General features: G+C 51.9%; 1 protein-coding gene across 2 annotated transcripts in view; it reads left to right on the top strand.

Moving 5' to 3' along the window:
- TNR (tenascin R) overlaps window positions 1-23180 on the top strand; it is a gene marked incomplete at its 5' end in the record, with an annotated part of 28838 nt that extends 5658 nt beyond the window's left edge. Inside the window, 17 exons of one of the 2 annotated variants that reach the window (XM_082003247.1) lie at window positions 2413-2563; window positions 5216-5485; window positions 7280-7465; window positions 10333-10422; window positions 10539-10802; window positions 11435-11701; window positions 11810-11929; window positions 12481-12624; window positions 13254-13367; window positions 13934-14077; window positions 14687-14817; window positions 15819-15951; window positions 18715-18866; window positions 19833-19929; window positions 20742-20903; window positions 22221-22384; window positions 22829-23180. In XM_082003247.1, the coding sequence (XP_081859373.1) occupies window positions 2413-2563; window positions 5216-5485; window positions 7280-7465; window positions 10333-10422; window positions 10539-10802; window positions 11435-11701; window positions 11810-11929; window positions 12481-12624; window positions 13254-13367; window positions 13934-14077; window positions 14687-14817; window positions 15819-15951; window positions 18715-18866; window positions 19833-19929; window positions 20742-20903; window positions 22221-22384; window positions 22829-22948 (2709 nt within the window). In that variant the 3' untranslated portion in view covers window positions 22949-23180. Of the gene's footprint in view, window positions 1-2412; window positions 2564-5215; window positions 5486-7279; window positions 7466-10332; window positions 10423-10538; window positions 10803-11434; window positions 11702-11809; window positions 11930-12480; window positions 12625-13253; window positions 13374-13933; window positions 14078-14686; window positions 14818-15818; window positions 15952-18714; window positions 18867-19832; window positions 19930-20741; window positions 20904-22220; window positions 22385-22828 lie in introns of both variants that reach the window. The other variant, XM_082003246.1, reaches the window with a different exon arrangement.
- Between the last annotated feature and the right edge of the window lie 345 nt (window positions 23181-23525).

Here is a 23525-nt window from a genome sequence, read left to right as displayed (position 1 = left end):
CAAGCTCTGTTTGCAATTTCTGTGCTTCACATCAGACAACCCCAAACACCTCAACCCCAAATTGCCAGCTTGCCTTTCCCCGGTAGTCTTTGATGTCGAGACATACATGTCCTCAAAGAAATTCCCCAATAAGATCAGGAGGTGAGCATATAAATAAGTGAACCGTCCAGGCTCACTGCCTCTTGCTGTCACCGCCTCTTTCACCCTTCCATGTCCTTTGCTGTGACCCTTCCTCCTCCTCTTCCTCACCCCCTCTCTCTGCACGCTAAGCTACCCAAAGCAGCCCGGATTGAACCGAGCAGCCGCCAGCTCTCAGACAACACCCTTCAGCGTCCCCGAGTCACACGCACAGCTAATTCCTGCCACGCAATTTTAATCGCAGTGATGAACAGGTAGAATTTGTGCCAGAAAAGATGAAAGGATGAAAATGTTGCCCTAAATATCGCGTATTTTCTATGCGCGGCGACAAAAAAATTGTACATCAAGTATTTCATCTATATTCAGAATTCCTACACCATTTAGCCATAAGTATAGCTTCAATTGTATATGGAGCCTCTTTACAAGAGCTTTCAAGCCCCAGCAGTAAAAGAAATGCTGATTAAGGGCTCAATTATGCCATTTTCACTTGTACAAAACCCTCGCTGGAGTCGAAGGCAGCTCTGGGCAGTGAAGAACCGCAGAGCTTGGCCCCAAAGTTCCAAATGCTCTTAACTGTAAAGTATCATTACACGGCACGAAGCAAGGACCCGATTGCTCAAATAACTCGTTCCCTCACTTCCAAAAAGGCTGCAAGGATCTGGGTGCAATTTTGGGCGCACCCATAGACGAATTGTGTTGGAGGTCAAAGTTCAGCTACTGTAGGTATAAACCCCGGGGGTAATTTTCATTCACCATCAGGATAAAACCCGAAATGACAAGGCAATGCCAGGGAAGAGCTTTTGGTAGCAAAAAGTAGCTCTTTCAAACATTTCACTGATACTCAGGAATTAAGCTCAACAGCATCCCCCTGAAGGAGAAAAATGGGGATATATCCATTTTGGGGTGAGGAATTGCCAGAATAGAAGCAAACTTCTCCCACAGGGTCATCAGCGATAAGTTTTTCTCCCTGACAAATACAAACTGTTGGCTCCATTTCTGTTTTTAAGCATAAAACCTAAAACCATGCAGAAACGTTTGCGGATTTGAAGGAAGAGGTAAAGCACAAAAGGATGGCTCTTCCCGGCTGCAGGTTTTTGGGGCGGGGAAGGGATGCAGCTCACAGGGCTTTGAAGTCCTCACAAGCTCATGGACCTGTGCCACAAAGACGCAGTCGTATTCCTGCCCGTCCGCTGCCAAAATTGGACTCTCTCAATTCTCCATCACCAGCTTTACTCCTAAAATAAGGCGAGGGTGCTGTCTCCTTCGCTGCCTGGAAGCCACGCTCGCTCGGGCAAATGCTAAACCATCATATAAATAAAATAAACCCAAAACCTAGTCCAAGAAGCCTCTACAGAAGAAAAAAAACAACCCACAGAGTTGTAACACCAGCATCACAAATAACCTCTACGACCAAAATCGAGCTCGCTCTGCCTTCCTGAAAACCGGGCAAGGGGATGCTAATTTGGTCCTCGGCGTCCCCGCGAGGATGCTCGCGCCCTGCCCAGAGCAACCCTCCTTCAGTCGTCCCCAGATTGCCCGTCTGCTGCGTGCGCTGGGGGAGGGAGGGGGGGAAGGATGAAGCAAAGGCAGATTTAGAAAAGAAAATTAGAAAAGGTAAGCTGGCAATTTATGGCTAAAATGGAAGATTTCCTGTTTAATGAGAAACGAGATGAATATGAATTGAGAGGTATGTGCAAAGATTTGTTTAGCGTGTTATTAGTGAAGACAGCGGCAAGAAAAGATCCTTTGTCCAAATACTGGCAGGAAAGGTGACATTTGCAGTTGCTTAAAGCCTTACAGTTTTTCAGAGCAAAAAGTATAACGAGTTTAATAAAGGTACTTAAAAAGCAGGGGACGACAAAATAAAGACCTTACCATTTCATGCCTACACAAGAAGAACAGAAGGCTCCTGGCACCTGAAGAGCAGGGAAAAGGAGCCCATCCCAGGCTTTGGGTTTAGCATCTTTTCTCTTCTGGAGAAGAGCAGACGCACAGATGGCAAAATACAGAAGTGGAGCGGGGGAAAAGAAGGGCTGGGGGAGGATTTCTCAGCCCAACAACATGGGTGCTCCATGCTTGGTGGGTGACTTCACCCTGGGTTTCTGCACCTCCATGGTGGGATGGGCCAGGGCGAGGATGCGATTTTGGGGGTGCAGGGCTGGCCATGGAAGGAAACGATGCAGGGGCACCTCCCCTCCATGCATCAGTCCCCCAAAACCACCTTTGTTGTTGTTGTTGTTGTTGTTTCTAATGGTTATTTCCACTCCTCAACAGAATAACGAGGGCGGCGTGATCGCCCAGCTCCCCAGCACTGTCACCACCTTCAACCAGACGGGGCTGAAGCCGGGGGAAGAGTACACCGTCACCGTGGTGGCCCTGAAGGAACAAGCCAGGAGCCCTCCCGCCTCCGACAGCGTCTCAACCCGTGAGTGAGCCCGGGCAGCATGGCAGCGCCCAGGGCTTGGTCCCCAAAATAAGGTCCCAGCAGCGAGCGTGGCTTGGCACTGCATGGGCAGGGATAAAACTAGCTGCCCAAGCTACATGTGCATCGCAGCAACGGCTTCTTCATGCAGTATCTTGTCCCTCTCCCTCCCGAACTGATGCGAGCACAGAATCCGTGGTGAGGTTAATGGACTTTGGAGCAAAGGCTTAGATCCGCTTTTATTGTATAGCTGGATAGATTCCTCTTCTCCGCTAATTCCAGAGGCTGGATGTCCCCCCAGAAACATCTTTATAAATGTACTGCCGACTCATATATAGCAAATTAAAACTCCCACCTGCCTTTGTGACACTAAATGCCCTCTACTCCCACCAGCTCAGGCAAATCAGGCAGCAGGACAGGGAGCCAGGAGCAACAGCACGTCCCCTCCTAACCAGTTTATTCGGCCGGTCACTGGCCCATCCCGTAGGCTAGAGGAAATTCAACTGGGTCTTCTCCTCGCCGAAGGAGACGTGGCGATGGGCAGAGCTCACTGGGGAGAAGAGGCTCTCCACACCTGATCTGCTGCAGTCTGCGTCGGCAGCCAGGCAGACCATCTACCTCCACCCAAGCTGTTGCAAACGGAAACAGCATTTCGATAGCTGCCAGAGGGTTATAACGAGGTGATGCTCTCTCCAGGCTGCTAATCTGAGGCAACGGTGAAAGCAAAGGGAGGGTCCCTCCACCAGCAGCAGCTTACTGCAGGTCTGAGCTTCCTTGGCACAGTCCTCTCCTCCTGCGTTGCCTCTGCGCTCAGCTCGACGCGGCTTAACAGAGACATCTCCTGGTCAAAGCCCAGATCTTCCCTTCCCTAGGAAGTCAGCAAAATATTAAAAGAGAGGGTGGTACTTCAGACTCAGTGGCTGACCTTTGCAGGGAAGCGCAGATGGAGTGGTGGTCTCCCAACTCTCTGCTCTGTGAAGGTGTCCCCGTGCTGGTGTGTCTGCCTTCCTCTACGAGACCCCCATAGCTTTGCCCCCATCATCCTCGTTCTGCCTCAACACCTTGTGCCAGGGTCAAGCAGCAAAGGCATGGTTTCATGCTGAAAGCTAAGTAGAACTTGATGCTCCCCAGCATCACCTGGGTGGCTGGACAACAGGAGGTAGTTGGAGGTTCAGGGTTTGGATAAGCATGACTTGGTCCGGGCCAAGTTGGGCACCCAGCTCCTACCTAAATACCCTGTCCTCCCTTCTCCATTGCTGTTTCAACCCCAGACCTCACCCCACTGCTCCAAATTCCCCCATATATCTTTTTCTAACCCTCCCTGGGTCTTCCCACCCCTGCCCACACACATCTCCCCCAGGGCCTCCCACCCTTGGGTGCAGCATTCAGCACGTCCTTATTATATAGTGTCATTTTTGAGTATCTACAGCATGTTAGATGTACTTGCATGCAGCGTAGCCTGAATTACAGAACCAGCGTGGGTTTTTTCACCCACCTTGTGATCATGTAAGTGATAAAACAGACTGCCCAGCAGGCTCCCTCCATGCGTCAACACTACCGTGCCACAGGACCGATGGCCTGTCCGTCCATCTGTGCAGTGGTTAGGTCCTGCTGGACTCAAAGAATCCACCACCCAGGCTTGAGCCTGCGATTTCCAGAGGTCGAGTGTTGGGGGATGCAGAGGAGGGAAGGGCCCAATTCTCTGCAAAAGAAAGCAGAAATGTCAAAAATGGTCTCCCACTAGAGCCCAGGTATGAATTTAGCTAAAACCCCTTTATCTGAGAGGGTTTGGTGGACACCCACCGAAGCCCCACACCCAGCTAGTTGTGAAGTTGCATAGAGCACTTGCATTATCTCTTCTCTCCCCACTGCTAAGACATCCACAGCTTTATGAGCTGATCCCTCAGCTTAATGACAAACCAGGAGCCGACACTGAAGCACGAACATTTCTAGAGATGTTCCTCAGTTCTCGATGCTTGGATCAGTCCTTGGCCCCATGTTATTTAAGGCATTGTCAACGCCTTTCAAAAGACATAATATTGTTGCTGGTAAATTTTGCCAGTGACGGAAAGGCTCAGAAAAGAGTAAATTGAGTGGAAGGAGATCATCGATAAAAGCAGTTTGAATGGCTTGAAGAGCTAAGCACAACGGAAAACCATATGTTTTTCAATGCATTGTGAAGAACAAGCAGTTATCTAGGAGCAAAGAAAGTGGACTGCAGTTAGACGTAGGAGGTTTTATCTTGGGAGATGCCACCTGAAAAAGCCAGGGAGGAATTATTGCCAATAACCAGCTCAAGAGAAGGGCATGAGTTGCTTTATAGCTGTAATGGGCATCAACGGGAGAGCTGTTGGGTCCTGCTCTGGTGTCCACAGCTCAGGAGAGACATCGGTGAAGTGGAGCGGGTTCAGGAAAGAGCCAGGAGACTGAGACAAGGGACTGGGAACCCACCAGGACCAAACCCCCTGAGTACCTTGGGGCAGGGGTCATGTCTCTTGCCCATGCCACCTCTCTGCCTTGTCCCCACCTGCTAGTTCAGGCCACTCTGAAGCTCGAGCTGTAGCATCCCTGAAGATTTGTGTCCCCAAAGCTGCCACCTTTCCCCATCCAACTCTCCCAAAATAACAGGTGCCCATTCCCCCACCTCCTCCGCAGTCATCGACGGCCCGACGCAGATCCTGGTGCGGGACGTCTCCGACACGGTGGCCTTCGTGGAGTGGATGCCGCCGCGCGCCAAGGTGGACACCATCCTGCTGAAGTACGGGCTGGCGGACGGGGAGGGGGGGAGGACCACCTTCCGCCTGCAGCCCCCCCTCAGCCAGTACTCCCTGCAGGCCCTGCGCCCCGGCGCCCGCTACCGCCTCGCCGTCAGCGCCCTCCGGGGTGCCAACGAGAGCCGGCCAGCCCTCGCCCAGTTCACCACAGGTAGCTAAGCTGGCTTTGCTGGGAGAACAGGCATGAATTCTTAAGCCTCCAGCAAGCACGGGCAGAGGGCTTGCTGCGATCTGCAGATGGGCTGCCCCGCACGAGCATGGGGTTTTGCGTATCCGGAGCCGAACCAAGGGGTTTTTGCACCTGGGATTTAGTGGTACCTGGCTTTCCCCCGGCACGAGTGAAGCGGGGTTTAATACGGTGTACCGGGAGGAAGCAGCGCAATGAAAACACGATGGTTAAGATGCAGGTCCCAATGACGATGCCTGAATGCAGGTGTCTCACATCCCATCATGGTCCTGGTGCAGAGCAAGGCAGAGGAAACGATTCAGTTCACCCTAAAACACACATGCACATCCCAAAGCACCCTCTGATCCCCCTCCACTAGTGCCTACGTTTCTGTTTAGTCTCTAAACCTCCAGTGCAATGGGTCTCCACCATGCCCCGTGCCCCACGGGGATGCTCACGTGGTCCCCAGGACAGCCCAGGTGACCCCAGATGCCAGCAACCAGGCAGATGACTCAAAAACCTGCATTTAGATGAGCAAAGCCCACCTTGGCCACGTCCTGCTGCAGCATCAAGGCTGAACCCGCTGCTGCCTGCGAGACACGTCCCCACCACCTTCAACGCCTGTTCAGACCCACAGCTTAGCTTGAGCCCACGACTAAAACTTTAAAACCCGGCGGTTTATACCTTTAATAGCACCCGGGGATCAACGTGCGATTCACAAAAGCACGTGAACAGCAAGCACGGGTCTGAATTTAAGACGATGCTCACTTCCCATTCGGCGTCGAGAGCCGAGGCAGATGCACTGCCCAAGCAATCGGCAGTCGAGCAGCTGAAAGCAGCCCGGTCAGAAACGTGGTTACCTTATCCTGTATCTTTTCTGAATACCCTAACCAGTCGGTAAAACTTTAATTAATGTTAAGCCTGCAGATAGCTAACAGGTTTAATTTAGGGGGCCATGAAGGAGGAGGTAGAGCACGTATTTCAGCGCTGGTTCATGGTATATAAATTACCTGTCACGTACGTTACTGGTGGATGCTAGGCTCCTATTACAACAACTGTGGTGTGTGAATTGTGTGTGCATATATCTTTAAAGATATTTCAGACGAGATGTTCACCCTGGCTGATTTGCTGCGTTGTCCTTCCTTGCTTTATTTCTAAAAGGCAACATAAGAAATTCCCCCCTAAGCCCAGATCCATCAAGGAGTCGTAATTACCCCCAATCTGCTGCCGCCCAGCCCCTGCCCGGCACCAACCCGTCGCTCACCGGAGAAGTTTGTCATGCAAACCAGAGCAGATTCAGTGCACGGCCCCAGCAGCACTAATAAACCCTCTGGGCAACACCCGAGCGTGAATGAGCCTGAGAAGGTGCTCAAGGTCTTCTAAGAGCAGTTCAAGCCCACGCGTGACTGCTACAGAGCCCTTGACCTCTTACGCGTGCTGCCTCAGTTTTCCTTACTCCAATACAGGGGGAAAATGCTTTTCTTTTTCAAATAACACGCGATTATCTCCCGAAGCGACTTACTGAGGGATGCGGTGAATGCCCCAGCACCCGTGCCGGTCTCGTGGGTGGCATCTCCAGGTCTGTGCTGAGTGAGGAGGTGAGGGCAGATGCCCCAGCCTTTCCTGCAGGGACATGCCCCAGGAAGGAGGGACAGCACGTGGGACCTCACGGACACCATGCCCGGGTACCCCCCGCCGCCGTTCAGCCCTGCCAAGGCTGCGGGCTGCGTTCCCGGTGCCCGGCGGTGAGACGGAGCCTCTCTCCCTTGTGTCGCGCAGAGATCGATGCCCCCAAGAACCTGCGGGTGGGCTCGCGGACCCCCGCCAGCCTCGAGCTCGCCTGGGACAACAGCGAGGCCGAGGCGCACAGCTACAGGGTGGTCTACAGCACCCTGGCTGGGGAGCACTACCACGAAGTCCTGGTGCCGCGGGACACCGGTCCCACCACCCGGGCCACCCTCGCAGGTACGCATGCACCCACGCACCCTTCCTCCCCTTCCTCCTCCTCCTCCTCGCAAGCAGGTAGAGCAATGGAGAGCCCACATCACCATTGATGCTCGGTTGCCCTCATGCTGGCACACATCTGAGGCTGTTTTGGAGTTTACTAGTTACTGGAGAGAAGGTTTTCCTTGGGATGAAGCTCATTTTCCCCTCTGTGGGTCTGGATTTGCTTATCCACGAGCCGAGTGATGCCCCTCCAAGCGATGCACCTCCAAACAATGCACCTCTGGCAAGGGTCTGTCCAGGTCCCAAACAGAGCTAGCAATGAGCAACGTGAGAAACGGGGAGAGGAAGGCCTTTCAGAGGAAAAGAGCGGAAAATATTATTTCACCCTTCTTTTTTTCCCTTGCCGGGAAGGAGCCGCAGGTGCCGATGCCCCGTAGGCAGCGATGGGGATCCAGGCTGCCCGAGTTCGTTGCCTTTTACCAAACGGGGCACAAAGCAGACCTAAATCCAGGGATGCTGTTTTTGAGCAGGTCCCTCAAGCGTTACATTATTTGGGCCAGCACAGGGGGACCCACCGGGGGCTGCAAACACCCCCCACCTCCCACTGCCAGGAAAGTCCCAAACACCCTTTGCAGCAACACCACGAGCACCGTGGTTTCCTTTTTTTCAACTACAACCTCTTGCCTGCTGGATTTGCGGCTCCAGTGGCATTTTTTGGAGCAAAGGAAAGACTTACACACATAAAAAGGATCACTCATTCAGCTTGAAGCTCTTCGGTATGGCAGGACACTGGGTTCTGCCACATTGACTCTCTTTGCCCTGCTGGGACCTCCCCAAGCCCAAAGAGGGCTCAGGCATCTCTGCCATATGGACCTATAGGAACAGGGAAAGTCGAAAGCCAAGTTACAGGCACAGCAGCACCGAGTCACGAGAAAGGCTGGAGGGCAGGAAAGCAATTCGAGCAGTTATCTTGAAAAATGTGGTATGCGGAAAAAAGAAAAGTTAAGGCTAGTTTCTGCTGCATTTGTGATGAGGACGCGGGTGGAGAAGTGGGATGAGATGGAGGGGGACAGCAAGGGATCAGAGACCTAACGCTGGTCCCCTGCTGGCTTTCCTCTAGGTATTTCCTGCCTTTCTAGGTGAGAAGGAGCATTAAAATGGGCCAAATCCTTCTCCCTGGAGCAGAGGTGCAACACTACTGCAGTGACCTAAACTGCAATGACACCCATGGCAGAGCCTTGAGCTTGCCTCGGAGAAAGAGACAGCGTGAAGGCTCTCTTTTTCTCTCAGTAAAAATAAAGCAAGCTGCCAAGTCTCTACCTGTCAGCACCAGCACTGCCTGGCTGCTGCCAGACTCAGGCAGAGCTACAAAAAACCCCCCGCAGAGCAAGCTCCAGAGATACAGAGGCTTTAGTTGACTCGGTGAGCGATTTTTATATAGTGCCTCCATCATCACTTAAGCACATTTCCTCTAGCTCCCAGGGTGCTATGTAATAAACAAACAATTAAAAAAAACCCCAAAACTAATTATAGCAGAAAATAACCTAAAAAACATTCTGCTGGCAAAAAAAAAGCCAGGATAGCCATAGTGTGGATGGTGCACGAGCCTCTCCCATAGCTCCGTTACGCACGTGATTGCCCTGTCCTCCAAGGTCTTGTTGCACGTGGTGCCAAGACCATTGAGGTGGGTTTCCAGCCACCCAGGACTTGGTGGGATCCATGGTGTAAATGCAACCAGCGACTCCTCCAGCTGCCTTCACCTGCCTGCAGGAAAAGCAGTGAGGAACGGCGCTAAGCAGAGCTTATCAAAGATTTAAGCTTAAAAACACAGCAAGCCTTGCCCTGCCCCACATGTCTCTCTTCAAAATCAGCATTTGCACGGAAAGATCCATAATATTGCTCTACCCAGAAGAGCTGGGAGGGAAAAGGCATCGTTTTATATGCTCCTTCTCATTTCTTCCTTCTCCTCCCCGTTTCTCCCAGCCTCTTCTCTTCCTTTCCAGGATACTTCCAACAGTTATTGGGCAGGGGTGAAGGGGGTCCATCTCCCCCCCGGCACCAAGACTGCACCATAGCAAGAGGAGAGGAGCAGGAGATGGGGGTTTCCCTCCCTCCTGGCCTCTTGGGGAAGGTTTTGGTGGCTTCAGGGGATGCTGCCCTGGGCAAGGCAGGGTGAAGCAGGGCTGGAGGGTTTTTGGCTTTCTCTAACCCCGTGGGAAAGACCAGGAAGCTCAGGGAGGAGGGGAATAAAGCCATCAGCAGCCAAGCAGAAGTGACAGGCAGAGGTAGGAGACGTCCCACGGAGATGAAACAGTGATCAGCAGTAGGTGTGCGAGAAAGGAGCTGGACGAGCTCGATTCCCATGTCCCTTGAGAGAGGCACCGTAGGATACGTCCACCTCAAGGAGCAGCTCTTGATTCGGTTCCCAGAAAGACTGCACCTTTCCTAATTAATGTGCATTTCATTTACTCTGCACAATTTATTTCTCTTCGAGACACCAGCTCTGTGACAATATTTGATGTTGAATCACTTTGGAAACAAATATAGCTACTTTATCATTCCCATCTCAGCTCACACACATACAATTTCTGTCTTGATGCCAGCAATTACAGCAGACCTCAGCAACAACTTTTAAAAATTGCTTATTTCTGAGCTAGAATAATCCGAATTCCCTGTCCAAAGGCATCCATAGGGATTTCTAAAGAGGCTCAGCTCTTCCCCAATGCACGGAGGAACCGCTGACCTGTGGGAGGGCTGGTCACCCCGGGGATGCTCAGGAGGGTCCCGCCCTGTCCCCAGCACGGGGGGGGGTGGGGTTGCACCCCAAGGCCACCCAGCCAGGCACTGCTCTCACGCCCCTTCATGTCCTTTGCACCCCCTGGCAGATCTGGTGCCAGGGACAGAGTACGGCATCGGGATTTCGGCCGTGATGGACAGCCAGCAGAGCGTGCCAGCAACCATGAATGCCAGGACCGGTGAGTTTGGCCCCGTTCCATGCTCCAAGCACGGCTTGTGAGCTCTTATGGCTCAGGCACCCCCATGTAACAACCCGTGCATGGAGACAAAGGTCTGCACCAACCCTCTCCCACAGAGCTTGACAGTCCCCGGGACCTCCTGGTGACGGCTTCCACAGAGACGTCCATCTCGCTAACCTGGACCAAAGCCACAGGTCCCATTGACCACTACCGCATCACCTTCACCCCCGCCTCGGGGATGGCCTCCGAAGTGACAGTGCCCCAGGACAAGTCGCAGCTCACTCTCTCTGAGCTGGAGCCTGGGACGGAGTACACCATCTCCATCATTGCCGAAAGGGGACGTCAGCAGAGCCTGGAGGCCACCGTGGATGCCTTCACAGGTAGAGAAAGAGAGGTTGGGATGGGGCCAAGGGCACAGATCACTACCCCACACTGGTACCTCTGCCAGCCCACCACGTCCCCAGCGCCGAAACTCTTGAGACAGTGATGGGGATAAGAGCTGGGCAATCCATCCTCGTGGGAGGACATCTGTGGACCTCAGGAGGAGGATAGCCCTACCAGCATGGGGATCCCATCCCCCTGGCCAGCAGCACTGAGCACACTGAGGCTCCAATAAAGAAGAGGCGGTGTTGGGGGAACAGCTGTCCTCTCTGGTCAGGGTGGTCTGCATGTCCATAGGAAGGAACCCCAAGCCTTGAGGGACCTAACAAACACCTCTGGGTGAAAAGCCTGCAGTTGAGAAAGCCAGACAGCACATACCGTCTGTAGGGGACAGCCGCATCACCCACCATATGGGTCTGGGTTGGAGTGTGTTTGCAGGCAGAGCTAAGAAAAGCACCATTTTCTTCTCCCAGTTCTGCCCCTCAATCCCAGCACGGCTGCAGATCAATGGAGAGCCCAGAGCTGCAGTTTTGGCACCTCTGTTGGGTGTTTCCCATACAAGCGCTGGGAACAACGTGGAGGCCGGGATCTGCAGATGGTCAGTGTTACATCTCCCCTCTCCATCTTGCAGGGGTCCGGCCCATCACGCAGCTCCACTTCTCCCAGCTGACATCCTCTAGCGTGAACGTCACGTGGAGTGATCCATCCCCACCAGCAGACCGCCTCGTCCTCACCTACAGCCCCCGGGACGAGGAGGAGGCACAGCAGCTCACGCTTGATGGCACCCGAAGGCACACCAGCCTGACGGGCTTGCAGCCATCCACCGAGTACTTGGTATCGCTGGTGGCTGTGCACGGTGCCGTCAGCTCCGAGCCTGTCGTGGGCTCCATCACGACAGGTACCATGGACCCCCCATGCTGGGCACGGGACCCAGCCGGGAGGGCAGGCGTGGGGACGGGGAGCGGACCTGCCTCCCACAGCTTCGTTTTCTGCTCCATCTCACCAGGGATTGATGCGCCAAAGGGCCTCAGAGTGGGCAATGTCACCCAGGAGTCCATGATCGTCTACTGGAGCCCTCCCATCGCTGCCTTCGACAGCTATAGAATGTCCTACCGTGCCGCTGAAGGTAATGGGTCAGACCGCTCTTGGTTGCGCCCGGAGCTCACAGCTGCCAACTCTCCCTCCATCTGCGGGTGCAAGCAAGCCTTCAGGTCATCCTCACCCCAGGCAGCATCCCAGTGCCCCAGGGAAAGCCACCGATAGCTGGCATGGACCAAGAGGCTGCAGGGATGGAGGACGGGGTGTCTGGGATGAGGATGGCCAAGGGCCACTGTAGCCAAGGGCCAGATAGACACAGAGGGGTGCAGGGAGTGACGCCCTGCAGCATGCCCTCCCTGGGGACAGTTAATTCAGGGCCCGATCCTGAAATCCCACCTCCCCCACCTGCCTCCCCTGGCTCATCTCCCTTAGCCCCAGTTTCACCGACGATGCTGAAAAGGTTGCTCCAGCAGAGCGATGGGCATGCAGGTGTGCATGTACCCGCAGGCACAAAGCCCAGTTACCCCCAGTATCAGCCCTGGAGAGGGCTTGTGGCATTGCCCTCCCCTCCCGAGCACCTCCTGTACCCCAGGGACAGGGCCAGCCATGATGCCAAAGCTCTTGGCTCTGTCCCCGCAGGGAAGACAGACAGCACCACCATCACCAGCGATGCCACCGAGTACACCCTCCACCACCTGCAGCCCGCCACCCAGTACGAGATTGGGATGAAGAGCGTGCGGGGCCGGGAGGAGAGCGAGGTGGCCTCCATCACTGTGTATACAGGTGGGAAGGAGCTCCTGGCAGGCAGGTAGCCATCAAACAGTGCCAGCCCCTGCTTGCAGTAGCAATCAGGCAGCTGAGAGAAAGCTGAACCTCACGCCAGCCTGATGCAAGCTCAAGGTGATGAGCAAGGCTCACAAGGGCCCACCGTGGGCTTCTGAAGCATGTCTAGCAAAGCTTTTCCCATATAGGCATGGGTGGTCCTGGCAGGGAGTGATAAATCTGTGTACCAGGCATGGGGAGGCCAGACATACGATGTTGGGCAACCATGACAACATTTCCTAAAGGGAGTACAGAATTCCAGGAATAATCCCTGGGGAAGCCCTGACACAAACAGCATCTGCTGCAGGAATAAAACCCTCTGCTATTCCCAGACTCCTCAAAACCTAAAAAAAACCCCAACCTAACATCCCAGGCTGTGCATCAGAAAAACAGTGGAAGGGCAGCCCAGGTAGCAGAGTAGCCCCAGCTATGACATTTCTGCTCTCCAGTTAGGGCAGCAACAACTCCTCTGCAGGCACGTGCGCCCGGGCAGCAAGGCAGAACCCCGAGCAAGGGGTCACAAGAAGCCCTTCCAGTTCACAGCCCAGTCTCTTAATGCCTCTGACTCTCCGAATCTGTCCCCCATGCAGCCATGGATGCCCCCTTGGGGGTCACAGCCACCAACGTCACCCCCACGGAGGCGCTGCTGCAGTGGAACCCGCCGCTCTCAGAGGTGGAGAGCTACGTCCTCATCCTCACCCGCCGTGCAGGTATGCCAAAACCCTGCGCCCCTCTGCCACAAGCTTTGCTGGGGCTCCATTTCAGCTCACCTTCACTTCTCCCCCATCCCAAAGCCCAGGGCTCAGCGGGTGCCCTCCACAGAGGGAGCAGGGAAGGAGCCCGTGCTTCAGCAGGGCAGCAGCTGATGGGTGGCAGGGCTGTACCCCATCCCCAGACAGCAGCTCCTCCCATCCAGGTCCCATGGCAGTGCCCCTTACCAAGCCTCAGAGCATGGCAGTCCCTACAGGAGGGGACTGCGATCCCCCTGCTTTACTAACTGGCCCACCAGGGGCAAGCAAGTACCCATCCCACGGAAACTCAATGCGTGGCAAACTCCATGAAACCCACTATCGAAGGGAAAGAAAACATCAAGCAAATATAGGGACTGTGGGAAAAACAAGACCATCCTTCCGATCAAACACCACCAGTACAGCTCAGCTGCCACGCAATAGCTCATGGTTTTTCAGGAGTGTAAGTGCTTTTGATCATGAAGTCATACCCATAGACACATTTTGGGCAACGACCTTAAGCTGTCTCTTTTGGCTTACAGTTGCAGGAGAAACAATTCTTGTGGATGGAGTCAACCAGGAGTACCAGCTGACCAACCTCCTGCCCACTACCACCTACACAGTCTCTATGTATGCCACCAATGGGCCTCTCACCAGCCAGATCATCAGCACCAACTTTACAACTCGTACGTACAATCGCCTGCCCCACTGCCTGTTACGCACCCTTAGCCATGCAACCACCCCAGGAAAAGCAGCCAGCAAGGCTGAGCCAAAGCTCTTGTCACGGACATATGGGTGTAGAAGTAGCCATGTGCCAAAAGGACGCCCAAATACCAGTGCTGGGCACAACACAAGAACAGAATTTGAATCACAACCAGCATCAACCATCATTTTCACTTGTTCAACATCCATGTACCCCTTTCTTTGATTTCCTCTGGATGTGGTTTCCCAAGAAGACTCTTAACCAGGTCATTTTTCTTGCCCAAGGCCATAGTCCAGAAGAGCACTACAACCCATTTTGCTTACAAGAAGCTTGACAGGCCTCATAGCACATGAATTTCACAGCCATTACCCTTCAGAGAGCACACAGGTAGAGGAGGAGTTTTAGAGGGTTGGCAGAGCTCTGTTCAATGATGGGGATGGGTGATGAGGTCTGGAAACTGAGGGTGAGGAAGGACTTCAGGCTGCAGCTCAGGGTTGCAAGGTCAAATCCCAGTGCACTGAGTTGGGAAGCACGGCTGGGGTGGTTGTGTGTGAGAACTTGCACTTTCCTGGGTCCCTATCCATCCTTGCAGTTTTGGATCCTCCAACAAATCTGACCGCCAGCGAAGTCACTCGACGGAGCGCCCTGCTCTCCTGGGTGCCTCCTGTGGGAGAGATCGAGAACTATGTCATGACCTACAGATCCACTGATGGCAGCCGGAAGGTGAGTGGGTCCTCACATAGAAAGAGGCTCATTAAGTCAAGGAATAACATGACCATGGAGAAATGAGCAGGAGAAACCCAACAAAGCAAAAGAACGATGCTCACCAGGTCAGGGAGAGACCAGAAGGGCAGATGTTACTTTCTGCATAAGCAATACTTTAGATAAACAATTGGAAAATGCAGGAAAAGATTGCCTAGGGCAAAATCTCTGTGCACACCTGCAGGTCTGGGAAAAGAGGGCATGCCTGGAAAGTTTGGAGGAACAGGGGAAATTCACAACTTGTGAAACACAAGCAAGCTGAGGCAGGAGAAAATTATCCCACGAACGCAGATGCTAAAAATGCTACCTGCCCTGCTTGCAAAAAGGAAGATAGGCACAGACAGCTAATTAATCCCGCAATACAATATATTTGATTATTTAATGAGTGTGTCCATATCTGCCTGTCTGGAAGAGCTGCTACAAACGCTATCAGAAATACATCACCGCAAGTAGTCTCATTTCCTTTGCCGGTGTGACTGGCTCGCAGCGGCTGAAGGATAATAGCTTTGCAGAAGGGGTTCGATATAATGCTATGTGGCATTGGCTGATGACCAGAAAAATTAATGTGACAGGAACCGACAGAGTCAAAACTGGCTGATAACCAGGTTTGTCCAGCTCTACTCCTTGCAATGCTTGGGCAATCTGTCGTGCCCTGTATTGAGGGCACGCAGATCCCAACAGAGCTGGTAAATAGAGCACACAGACTGCAAATATTTAAATCTCCTGTGTCCAAACCAGCTAGCTTTCTCCCACCCGAACCATCCCAAAAGTTTGAATACATTCATTGACCTCACGCTGACTTAGTCCAGGGCTGTAAGGAGCCACGCAATGCTCCTCGGCCAGGCACCAAGGGCTGCAGTAGTTTGTGGCTTCCCTTCCCTCCTCACTTACTCTTTAGGCTCCCCATCGCTTTTCTCATCTGTTGCTCTTGGTGTCTACCTCCTTCTGGGACCCATGTACAGGAGCTGATTGTGGATGCCGAGGACACATGGATCCGCCTGGAGGGGCTTTCTGAGACCACAGAGTACACCGTGCGCCTGCAAGCTGCCCAAAATGCCATGCGGAGCGGCTTCATCTCCACTACCTTCACCACAGGTGAGGACTTGCACCAGTCTGCTCCGCCAGGCGGGGCTTAACCCACATAACATGGTGATAGACACGGACTGCTTTTATGGGTTTTCCCTCCTCAGGCAGCATTTCACCACGATCCACACAGAGGTACATTCATTTCCACGACACACAGTGCTGCTCTGCTGCAAAGAGTTAATGGCTGAAGGACCTAGAGTACAAACACAAGGTCCAGCCCAGGGCAAGGGGATCTATGCTTCAGACCAGGAACCATCTACCGGGCCCTTTGCCTTTCCCTTATCCCTCCTCATATGCATAAATAGAGGGAAAAAACCTACAAAAGTCAACAAGATGTATCAACGGGTATGCTCTTGGAGTGAGTGGGGAGACACCCATCTGGTCTCTCCACACAGTAGACATGGTCTGATCTCTCACAAGGATTAAGCAGGTTCATCTCCACCACCATCAGTGGAGTCACAGACAGCAGAGCCAGCACGCCCGCAGCATTGTGGTCCCACCTATTGTATCCAACTGCATTATTCCTCTGCTAATTCTAGAGAAGTCACGATTCACTAAGGCAACAGGAATGGTTTCCTTTCCAAATCAAACGGTGGGCATCCACAGCCACCATAACCCTTACAGATGGAGTGCTTACACTTGCAAGAATGAAGCTGGCATGAAAATGTCACCATTGCCACCACCCTTTGCAACCATTCACATTAGAAAAGGTGCAAAGCATGTTATTCCTCGCCCTCTTTGAGAAGCCTCACTAGGCCAGGGCACTTAACAGACAAAGTGCATTTTGTTCAGGGCTGAGTCCAATTACGTTTCTCCTGGGCTCCAAAAGCACCGAGGAGCCTGAAGATGATGTCCACCGAAATTCCTCCGATCTGCGCTGCCAGTTCGATTAGAAGAGTTTTCTTTGAATCCGCTATGGATACACTTCCCCATCATGGTTACATGCAAAGGTCCCTTCACCTGCTGTTAAGAGATAATAGAAACTATTTACGTCCACAAAAAAAGACAAGACTTTTCTCTAATGCATCTATGGATCAGGCTTTCCTGCTATTCTTGCCTCTTACATGGGCAAGTGCAATAAAAGCCAGTGCCGTTCAGGCAGGTGATGGAAAAACACGTGTAATCTATGAGGCTGTTCGGGAGTCAGGGACAAAACTGCATGGGGATGGCTTCTCAGCTGGGACAAAGCAGCAGCAACCCACTCACGTCGGGCAAGGAGAGCACCGTTGCCATTAAACACAAATGTCAGACCTTGGCAGTGTTAGAGACACCATTGCCAGCTGATACAGCATCCGAACATGTTTAATTTGCTTTTAAGATGACGACAGGCATCAGGAACAAACCGGTTTCTCCCCACTTACCCCATATATCGATGAGACAAAAGCACCCAGGAACAAACATCGAGGCAATGCAATCCACGGGCAGCATCCCTCAGCGAAGAATCGAGGTCTGAGATTCAATCCACTCTGGCAGGGTATCAGGGCACTTCGCAGATAACAAGGACTTGTCTTTAAGGAGGCAAAAAAAGAAAAGGGGGCGGAAAAAAAACCAACCCAGGCTTAATTTAAATTCTTTTGCTTCCTTCTGCTCACAGTACACATCCCGGGGTTCTTCTATTCCCTCTGACATATTAATAGCTCAGCCTCTTTGTTTCATGTTTGCATAAGGTTCTTGGGGAATTGTATACAGATGGGACAAAAGGAAGAAACAGATACAGTATTTATAATTTATAGTGGTTTGAAACGTCTTTCAAGGTCTCCTTTGCTCTTAAAGATATGAATATAAATTAAGAAACAAGTAATCTCTGCAGAGCTCAGGGGAGCCTGAAGTGGTTGTCTTTGAAGCAGTTTTCATTGTTGGATACTATAAAATGCAAACACTCTCTCACTAGACCACGGAGACAGGAAAAAATAGGGGATCTTCAACATTTGGACAAAGCGACAATCTCAGAGTCTTCAGGTTGCAAGGCTGAGGGGAATACACCCAAACGGGAAATTACAGACAAGTCGGTACCCTGGTCCCACAGGGTATCACGCGGTTACGACGGACGCGCACAGCACGTCCTTCACACGTTCTCAACGCGTAACTGAGACACCCTCGAAAGGCACATCCACGTCGCCAGCTCTGAACCAGCTCTGAACCCAGAGTTCAGACCCCGATACTACTGAGATCTCATAGTTAAGACTCTCAAGCTCTGACCCCCAAACGAGACATTTCTTCATTAGAGGACACTGGAAGCATGGCCACGTGCCCCACACTGCCCGTCTCTAGCATCTGGCACAGCCTAATTCCTGCTCAGTTTGCAAGTGACAACCAGCCCCGCGTTAAGTTCACCACCATTTCCAAGGCCATGGATCAGGAATCTGCCTGGAATCAGTAAAGTCATAAAACTTGTTTGGAGCTGGCAATCCTGAGAGCAGAACAGGTTTTGGTATTTTCACACCTGTCTAAATACGCCGGTGACAGCTTAAACCCCAGGGTTTCAGACATGGTGCAGAAAGATGGTCCAAGAATTGACATCCCTCATCATTCATAGTGATGTTACCATGCAACTTTCCAATATAGGATGTATGGGAGATTAATTAATGTATGCACACGTTTTTTTCCATTAAATCCTCTGATGTTGTTGGTAGATGTAAAGTCCCACTGCCTTGCAGAATAACTCAGGTTGCAGAAGCGAAGTTAGACCCTTCCTGGATTGCAACCAGCAGGGCCTGAGGCATGCGGAAAGGGTGTCCCTCTGCTTAAATTTTGCTTTTTTTAATTTTGCAGGCGGACGTGTCTTTGCTAACCCTCAGGACTGCGCCCAGCACCTGATGAACGGAGACACGCTGAGTGGCGTCTACACCATCTCCATCAACGGGGACCTCAGCCAGCGGGTGCAGGTGTACTGCGACATGACCACCGACGGAGGCGGCTGGATTGTGAGTAGCCGGGCGGTTGTCCTACGCGTCGTCCCCGTCGCAAAGTAACCTATCCTCATCCTACCAGCAAAGCCAAGCACCAGACTGCGCGGCAACGACAGCAGGCTTAATATTGCACGCTTCATTTCCCACGCCATAGGGAATAGCCCACGCTCCAGTAATAATAGTTACACTTGGAGAAATGCCCTTTGATTTATTTGACATGTTTGCAGTGCTTCTGGAGAGCAAAATCTGAGCACGAACCTGATTTATTGTTCTAGAAATGAAATTAATGGCCAATAGCTTTCATGGGGAATGATTCACACTGCCTGCAGCAGGAGGGTGTCAGGCATCACCCCGATTGAGTCCGTACAGGAGCATTTTAGAGGCAAATGCCTGTTTGGCTTTTGAATTGCACAAACATTGCTTGTCTTGATGTAGATGGACTGACTGCTTAAGTAAATAACGCTCTGGTGCTTTGATTTTATTGCTTTGATTTGTATTACTTACACGCATTACACAAAACTGCGCTAGATGTATAGTCAAAACCAAAAAAAAAAACCGGGTCCTCAAATGCTGATTTCTAGCACAGATGTTATTTTAGCCAGGAAATTTCCCCCCCATCTCACTCTGCCTCAGAGCATCCCCTTGGATATCACAGAAAGAGCCAGCGAAAAGCAGAATCACATGCTAGAAAACCAGAGGCACCACATATCAGGTAGAGCAGAAATCTTGAAGGCTCATTCCTTCCTATTATAACATTGATTTGCCTTGGACATGATCTAACATCTCTTCAGTTTCCCCTTCTGCACAGGAATTAACGGCATGGCTGCAGTTAACACTAACTAGATGGTATTGCAATTTTCTCCCCTGAAAAGCGTGATGGAAAGACAAAGTATTGCCTTTATTTTGTGTGCCCCAAAGCCCAGCAAGGCCGTCCCTCTTCTCCTTCACACTGATTTTCCCCCTGGGCTTCCCCCACCATAGGTCTTCCAGAGGCGGCAGAATGGGCTGACCGATTTCTTCCGGAAATGGGCAGATTACCGGGTTGGCTTCGGAAACTTGGAGGATGAGTTTTGGCTGGGTAAGACTTTAACCGGTTGTCTTTCATCAGTGCGTCAAACCCAAGCTCCCCATACACCGTGCTGCCCATCCGTGCCAGCTGCTGGCTCCTCGCCTTTCATCTCACTCCTCTCTGCTCTGCCTTGGACAGTTTTCCTCCCGTTGTTTGTTCCCTGCCCTGCACGTTAGAAAGTCACTCGTGGGCACACCACATAAAAGCACATCACGAAGGCCAGCAGCTCCCTAATCTGCTCCTCCTAGGAGAGAAGGGGGTACACTGGAGGTCTTCATGGACCAAAACCCTTCATCCTCCCTTGGATGACTACAGGTTGCCTTGGTGGCATTTACAGCTCATGGACTTCACCTTGCCTTGGCCAGCAAGCCAGTTGCCCAAAGAAGGTAGGAAAGGGGTGAGTGTGAGACTCAGCATGACTCTGAAATGGAGTGTGCTCCCCCAAAACTTGAACATGAGCCAAGGCCAGCCCTGAAGTGTAAACACTCTGGCTTGTACAGGAGCTTAACAGCTACATGAGAAGCACCAGAGCTCCACAGCTGAACACTCCCAGCTTCAGCAGCATGCAAGAAAGCCAAACCTGGGCCTTGAACCCACCTCTCATAGCCACAGAGAGGTGAAGCTTGAGTGGGGACAGAGAGCTCAGATCCCATCAGTGCCAGGAGAGACAAAGACTTAACCAGAAGTGCTGTTGCTCTTTGGTTCTTTTTCTCACTCTCATTTCCCACAGCCGTTTCATTTGCCTAGAACTATTTTTGTTTGCTCACAGAGCGGATCCAGGCACCGCGTCTCATGGGGTGTCTCACTGCTTGTCTCACCAGGCTTGGACAACATCCACAAGATTACATCCCAAGGGCGCTACGAGTTGCGAATAGACATGAGGGACGGCCAGGAAGCAGCATATGCTTACTACGACAAGTTCTCCGTTGGCGACTCCCGGAGCCTGTACAAGCTGCGAATTGGGGACTACAATGGCACTTCGGGTACAACCTCATTGCTAGCGAGTCATAGGGACTTCCTGGGGTGGGTGGCTCTGAAATTGTAAAGGAAATCCCAACATCAAAGCTTACCTGTCTAGAGCAGCAAGACATAAACCCATAGCCCTTTCTGCCTTCCTGCAGTCCATCATGTAAACCAGGCTGATAAATCCCAGTAAGGACACAGGGAATTTTCCATTGGGGATTAGATATTTAATATCAGAAGCATTGCCGTTCGAATAACCAGGTCAATCATCGGAGGTGTCATCTCACTTGGCAATAACCACAGCTCACTATTGATGCCACGCTGGAGGGTGTATTTATCTCACTCCCACAGCTATGGAAAAATCTGAAATCCGTCGCATCGTTTCCTCACGCAGAGGCCAAACACAGTCCGGTTTTGCAAGGACACTGTCACACCTCCTTGTTCAGTTGATGCAGCGGCACGAGGCTTTGCCCACCAGAAAACAGTGGGTAACGGGTGATGGAGAGAGGGCACAGAGGGTTTCTTCCCCAGGAAGGGGGAGAGGAGTACTGCTGCAGCCCCTTTAGCTGGGATAGCCACCGCCAGTGCAAGCCTCCACGATCCAGACAAAATTTCACCACTAGGTGTTTAGCAAGGAACCCCACACCATATCCAAGATGCAGGAATTTTCTTATACAAATATCTGGTAGTTGCCACTGGAAGAGAAGTGACAGGGATCTTGGTTACATGCAACACAGGACTTGCTCTGACCTTAAGTCCCAGGGCACAAGGCACCCAACCTATTACCAAAAATGCCAGTAACAGTGCTGCAGACATGATTGCCTCCCCTTCCCCATGCGAGCTCTTCTTCTAGCCATCCAACCAAGGAGCCTCTGCTCCACCCTGAGCAGAGAGCCAAGACTCGCCAAATGGTCCATTGCAGAGATTTTCTAGCAAGCCTCGGAGAAAAAGTTCCCTTTGGCTAACAGGAGGGAAGGAGTCTGAAGGCATCCTGAAGTTATGTAGCAGATCCAGGCTTCAGGAAATCAGGGATGCCCAAATCCAGGGTTTAATTCATTTCTGAAATACTGAAATTCAGATCCAAAACCATACAGTATTTTATCTGCCAAACCCAAGCAGCCTCTAAGATTTGCTACGGTCTGTACTGATCCTAAACCAACAGTAGAGGACCTCAGATGAACCAGTTGTGAGCAATTCCAGTTAACATTATTCCCAGACCTTCAGCTGCTTGAGCTGTTAATCGACAGGCTACCATATATACCAGAATATCCTAATTTCCTTGTGAAAGGACCAGATGACTCGGGCTCCATCACTCCTAACGGCGCCTTTTTCCACAGGGGACTCCCTCACCTATCACCAGGGCCGCCCCTTCTCCACCAAGGACAGGGACAACGACGTTGCTGTGACCAACTGTGCCATGTCCTATAAAGGGGCCTGGTGGTATAAGAATTGCCACCGCACCAACCTCAATGGCAAGTACGGAGAGTCCCGGCACAGTCAGGTAAGGGCAGAGCTGGGCTGAAAGCCTTGGGCGTTTCTTCTAGCAGCATGACCAAACACGACAGCAAGCCCAAGCCAGGGCTGGGGCTGCATGGTCGGTTCACCAGGGTCAGGAGTACTGCTGGGGTGAGCCAACACAAGCTGGAGCAAAGCGAACCAGCTTCGAGCCATTGGGGGTGATGGTTCATGCCTCATGCTGGCTGCTATAGTCATCTACTTTGCTCAGTTATATTTTAAAAATACATATACATAAAATTTGATCAGGAGCCTTTGAGCAGTGGGAAAAAAACATCAAGCCAGAGCAGCAGAAGTGTTTCTTGCTCCCGCTGGAGCAAGTTCTTCCTTCTGGCTTCTCTACAGCAGTCATGTTTTTTTCCTTCCTCCCCCACACTAGTTTCATGTTAGGGTCTTTCTTTACCCTGTGCCTTTCTCTCCCTCCTGCCAGGGGATTAACTGGTACCATTGGAAAGGCCACGAGTTCTCCATCCCCTTCGTGGAAATGAAAATGCGACCTTACAACCACCGTAACATCTCTGGGAGGAAGCGACGGTCCCTACAGCTCTGAGCCAGCTGAACCCCCTCCCACCTCCCACCACCTGACCTTTTCTGTCATTTGTTTGTATTTTATAATATGAAAAGGGAAAAAAAAAGAAAATTACTACTCGTCTGAGATAGCGACCTGCCCCTCACAAGTGCTGGAGGGAACAACAGCACAAGCAAAAGCCGTGGGAAAGGAAAGACCTCATTGCTTTGCATCTGTCCCAGAGAAATACCAAATTTCCAGTCTCCCTAGCCCAATACTCTGGCCCTTAACATGAGAAGAGAGACAGACAGATTTTTTGATATTTTTTTAAAAGACTTAGAAATCCCCAGCAAACCCTGCTAGAAAAGTTTGTCATAGGGATCGTGGCAGAAACCTTCCCCAGAGGGACCTTGGTGTGGCCATTTCCACCCCAGTCATGGCCAGGGACCCCAGTCCTCTCCCTGCCTCCCTGTCCCCTCCTGGCAGGGAGATTCCAAGCTTCATGCCATCCTGTAGACACCAACTCTTCCAGCAGGCAGAGGCCTGTCTCTCCTTCTGGCCAAGGGCACACAGCCTGGTCATCCCTCCCCTACGTGCAGGCACTATACGCACGGAGACA

Source organism: Phaethon aethereus, assembly GCF_964289735.1.
Source record: "Phaethon aethereus genome assembly, chromosome: 8".
Classification (NCBI taxonomy): Eukaryota; Metazoa; Chordata; class Aves; order Phaethontiformes; family Phaethontidae; genus Phaethon; species Phaethon aethereus.
Note: the sequence above shows the minus strand (reverse complement) of the source record. Positions and strands in the feature narration are given on the sequence as shown.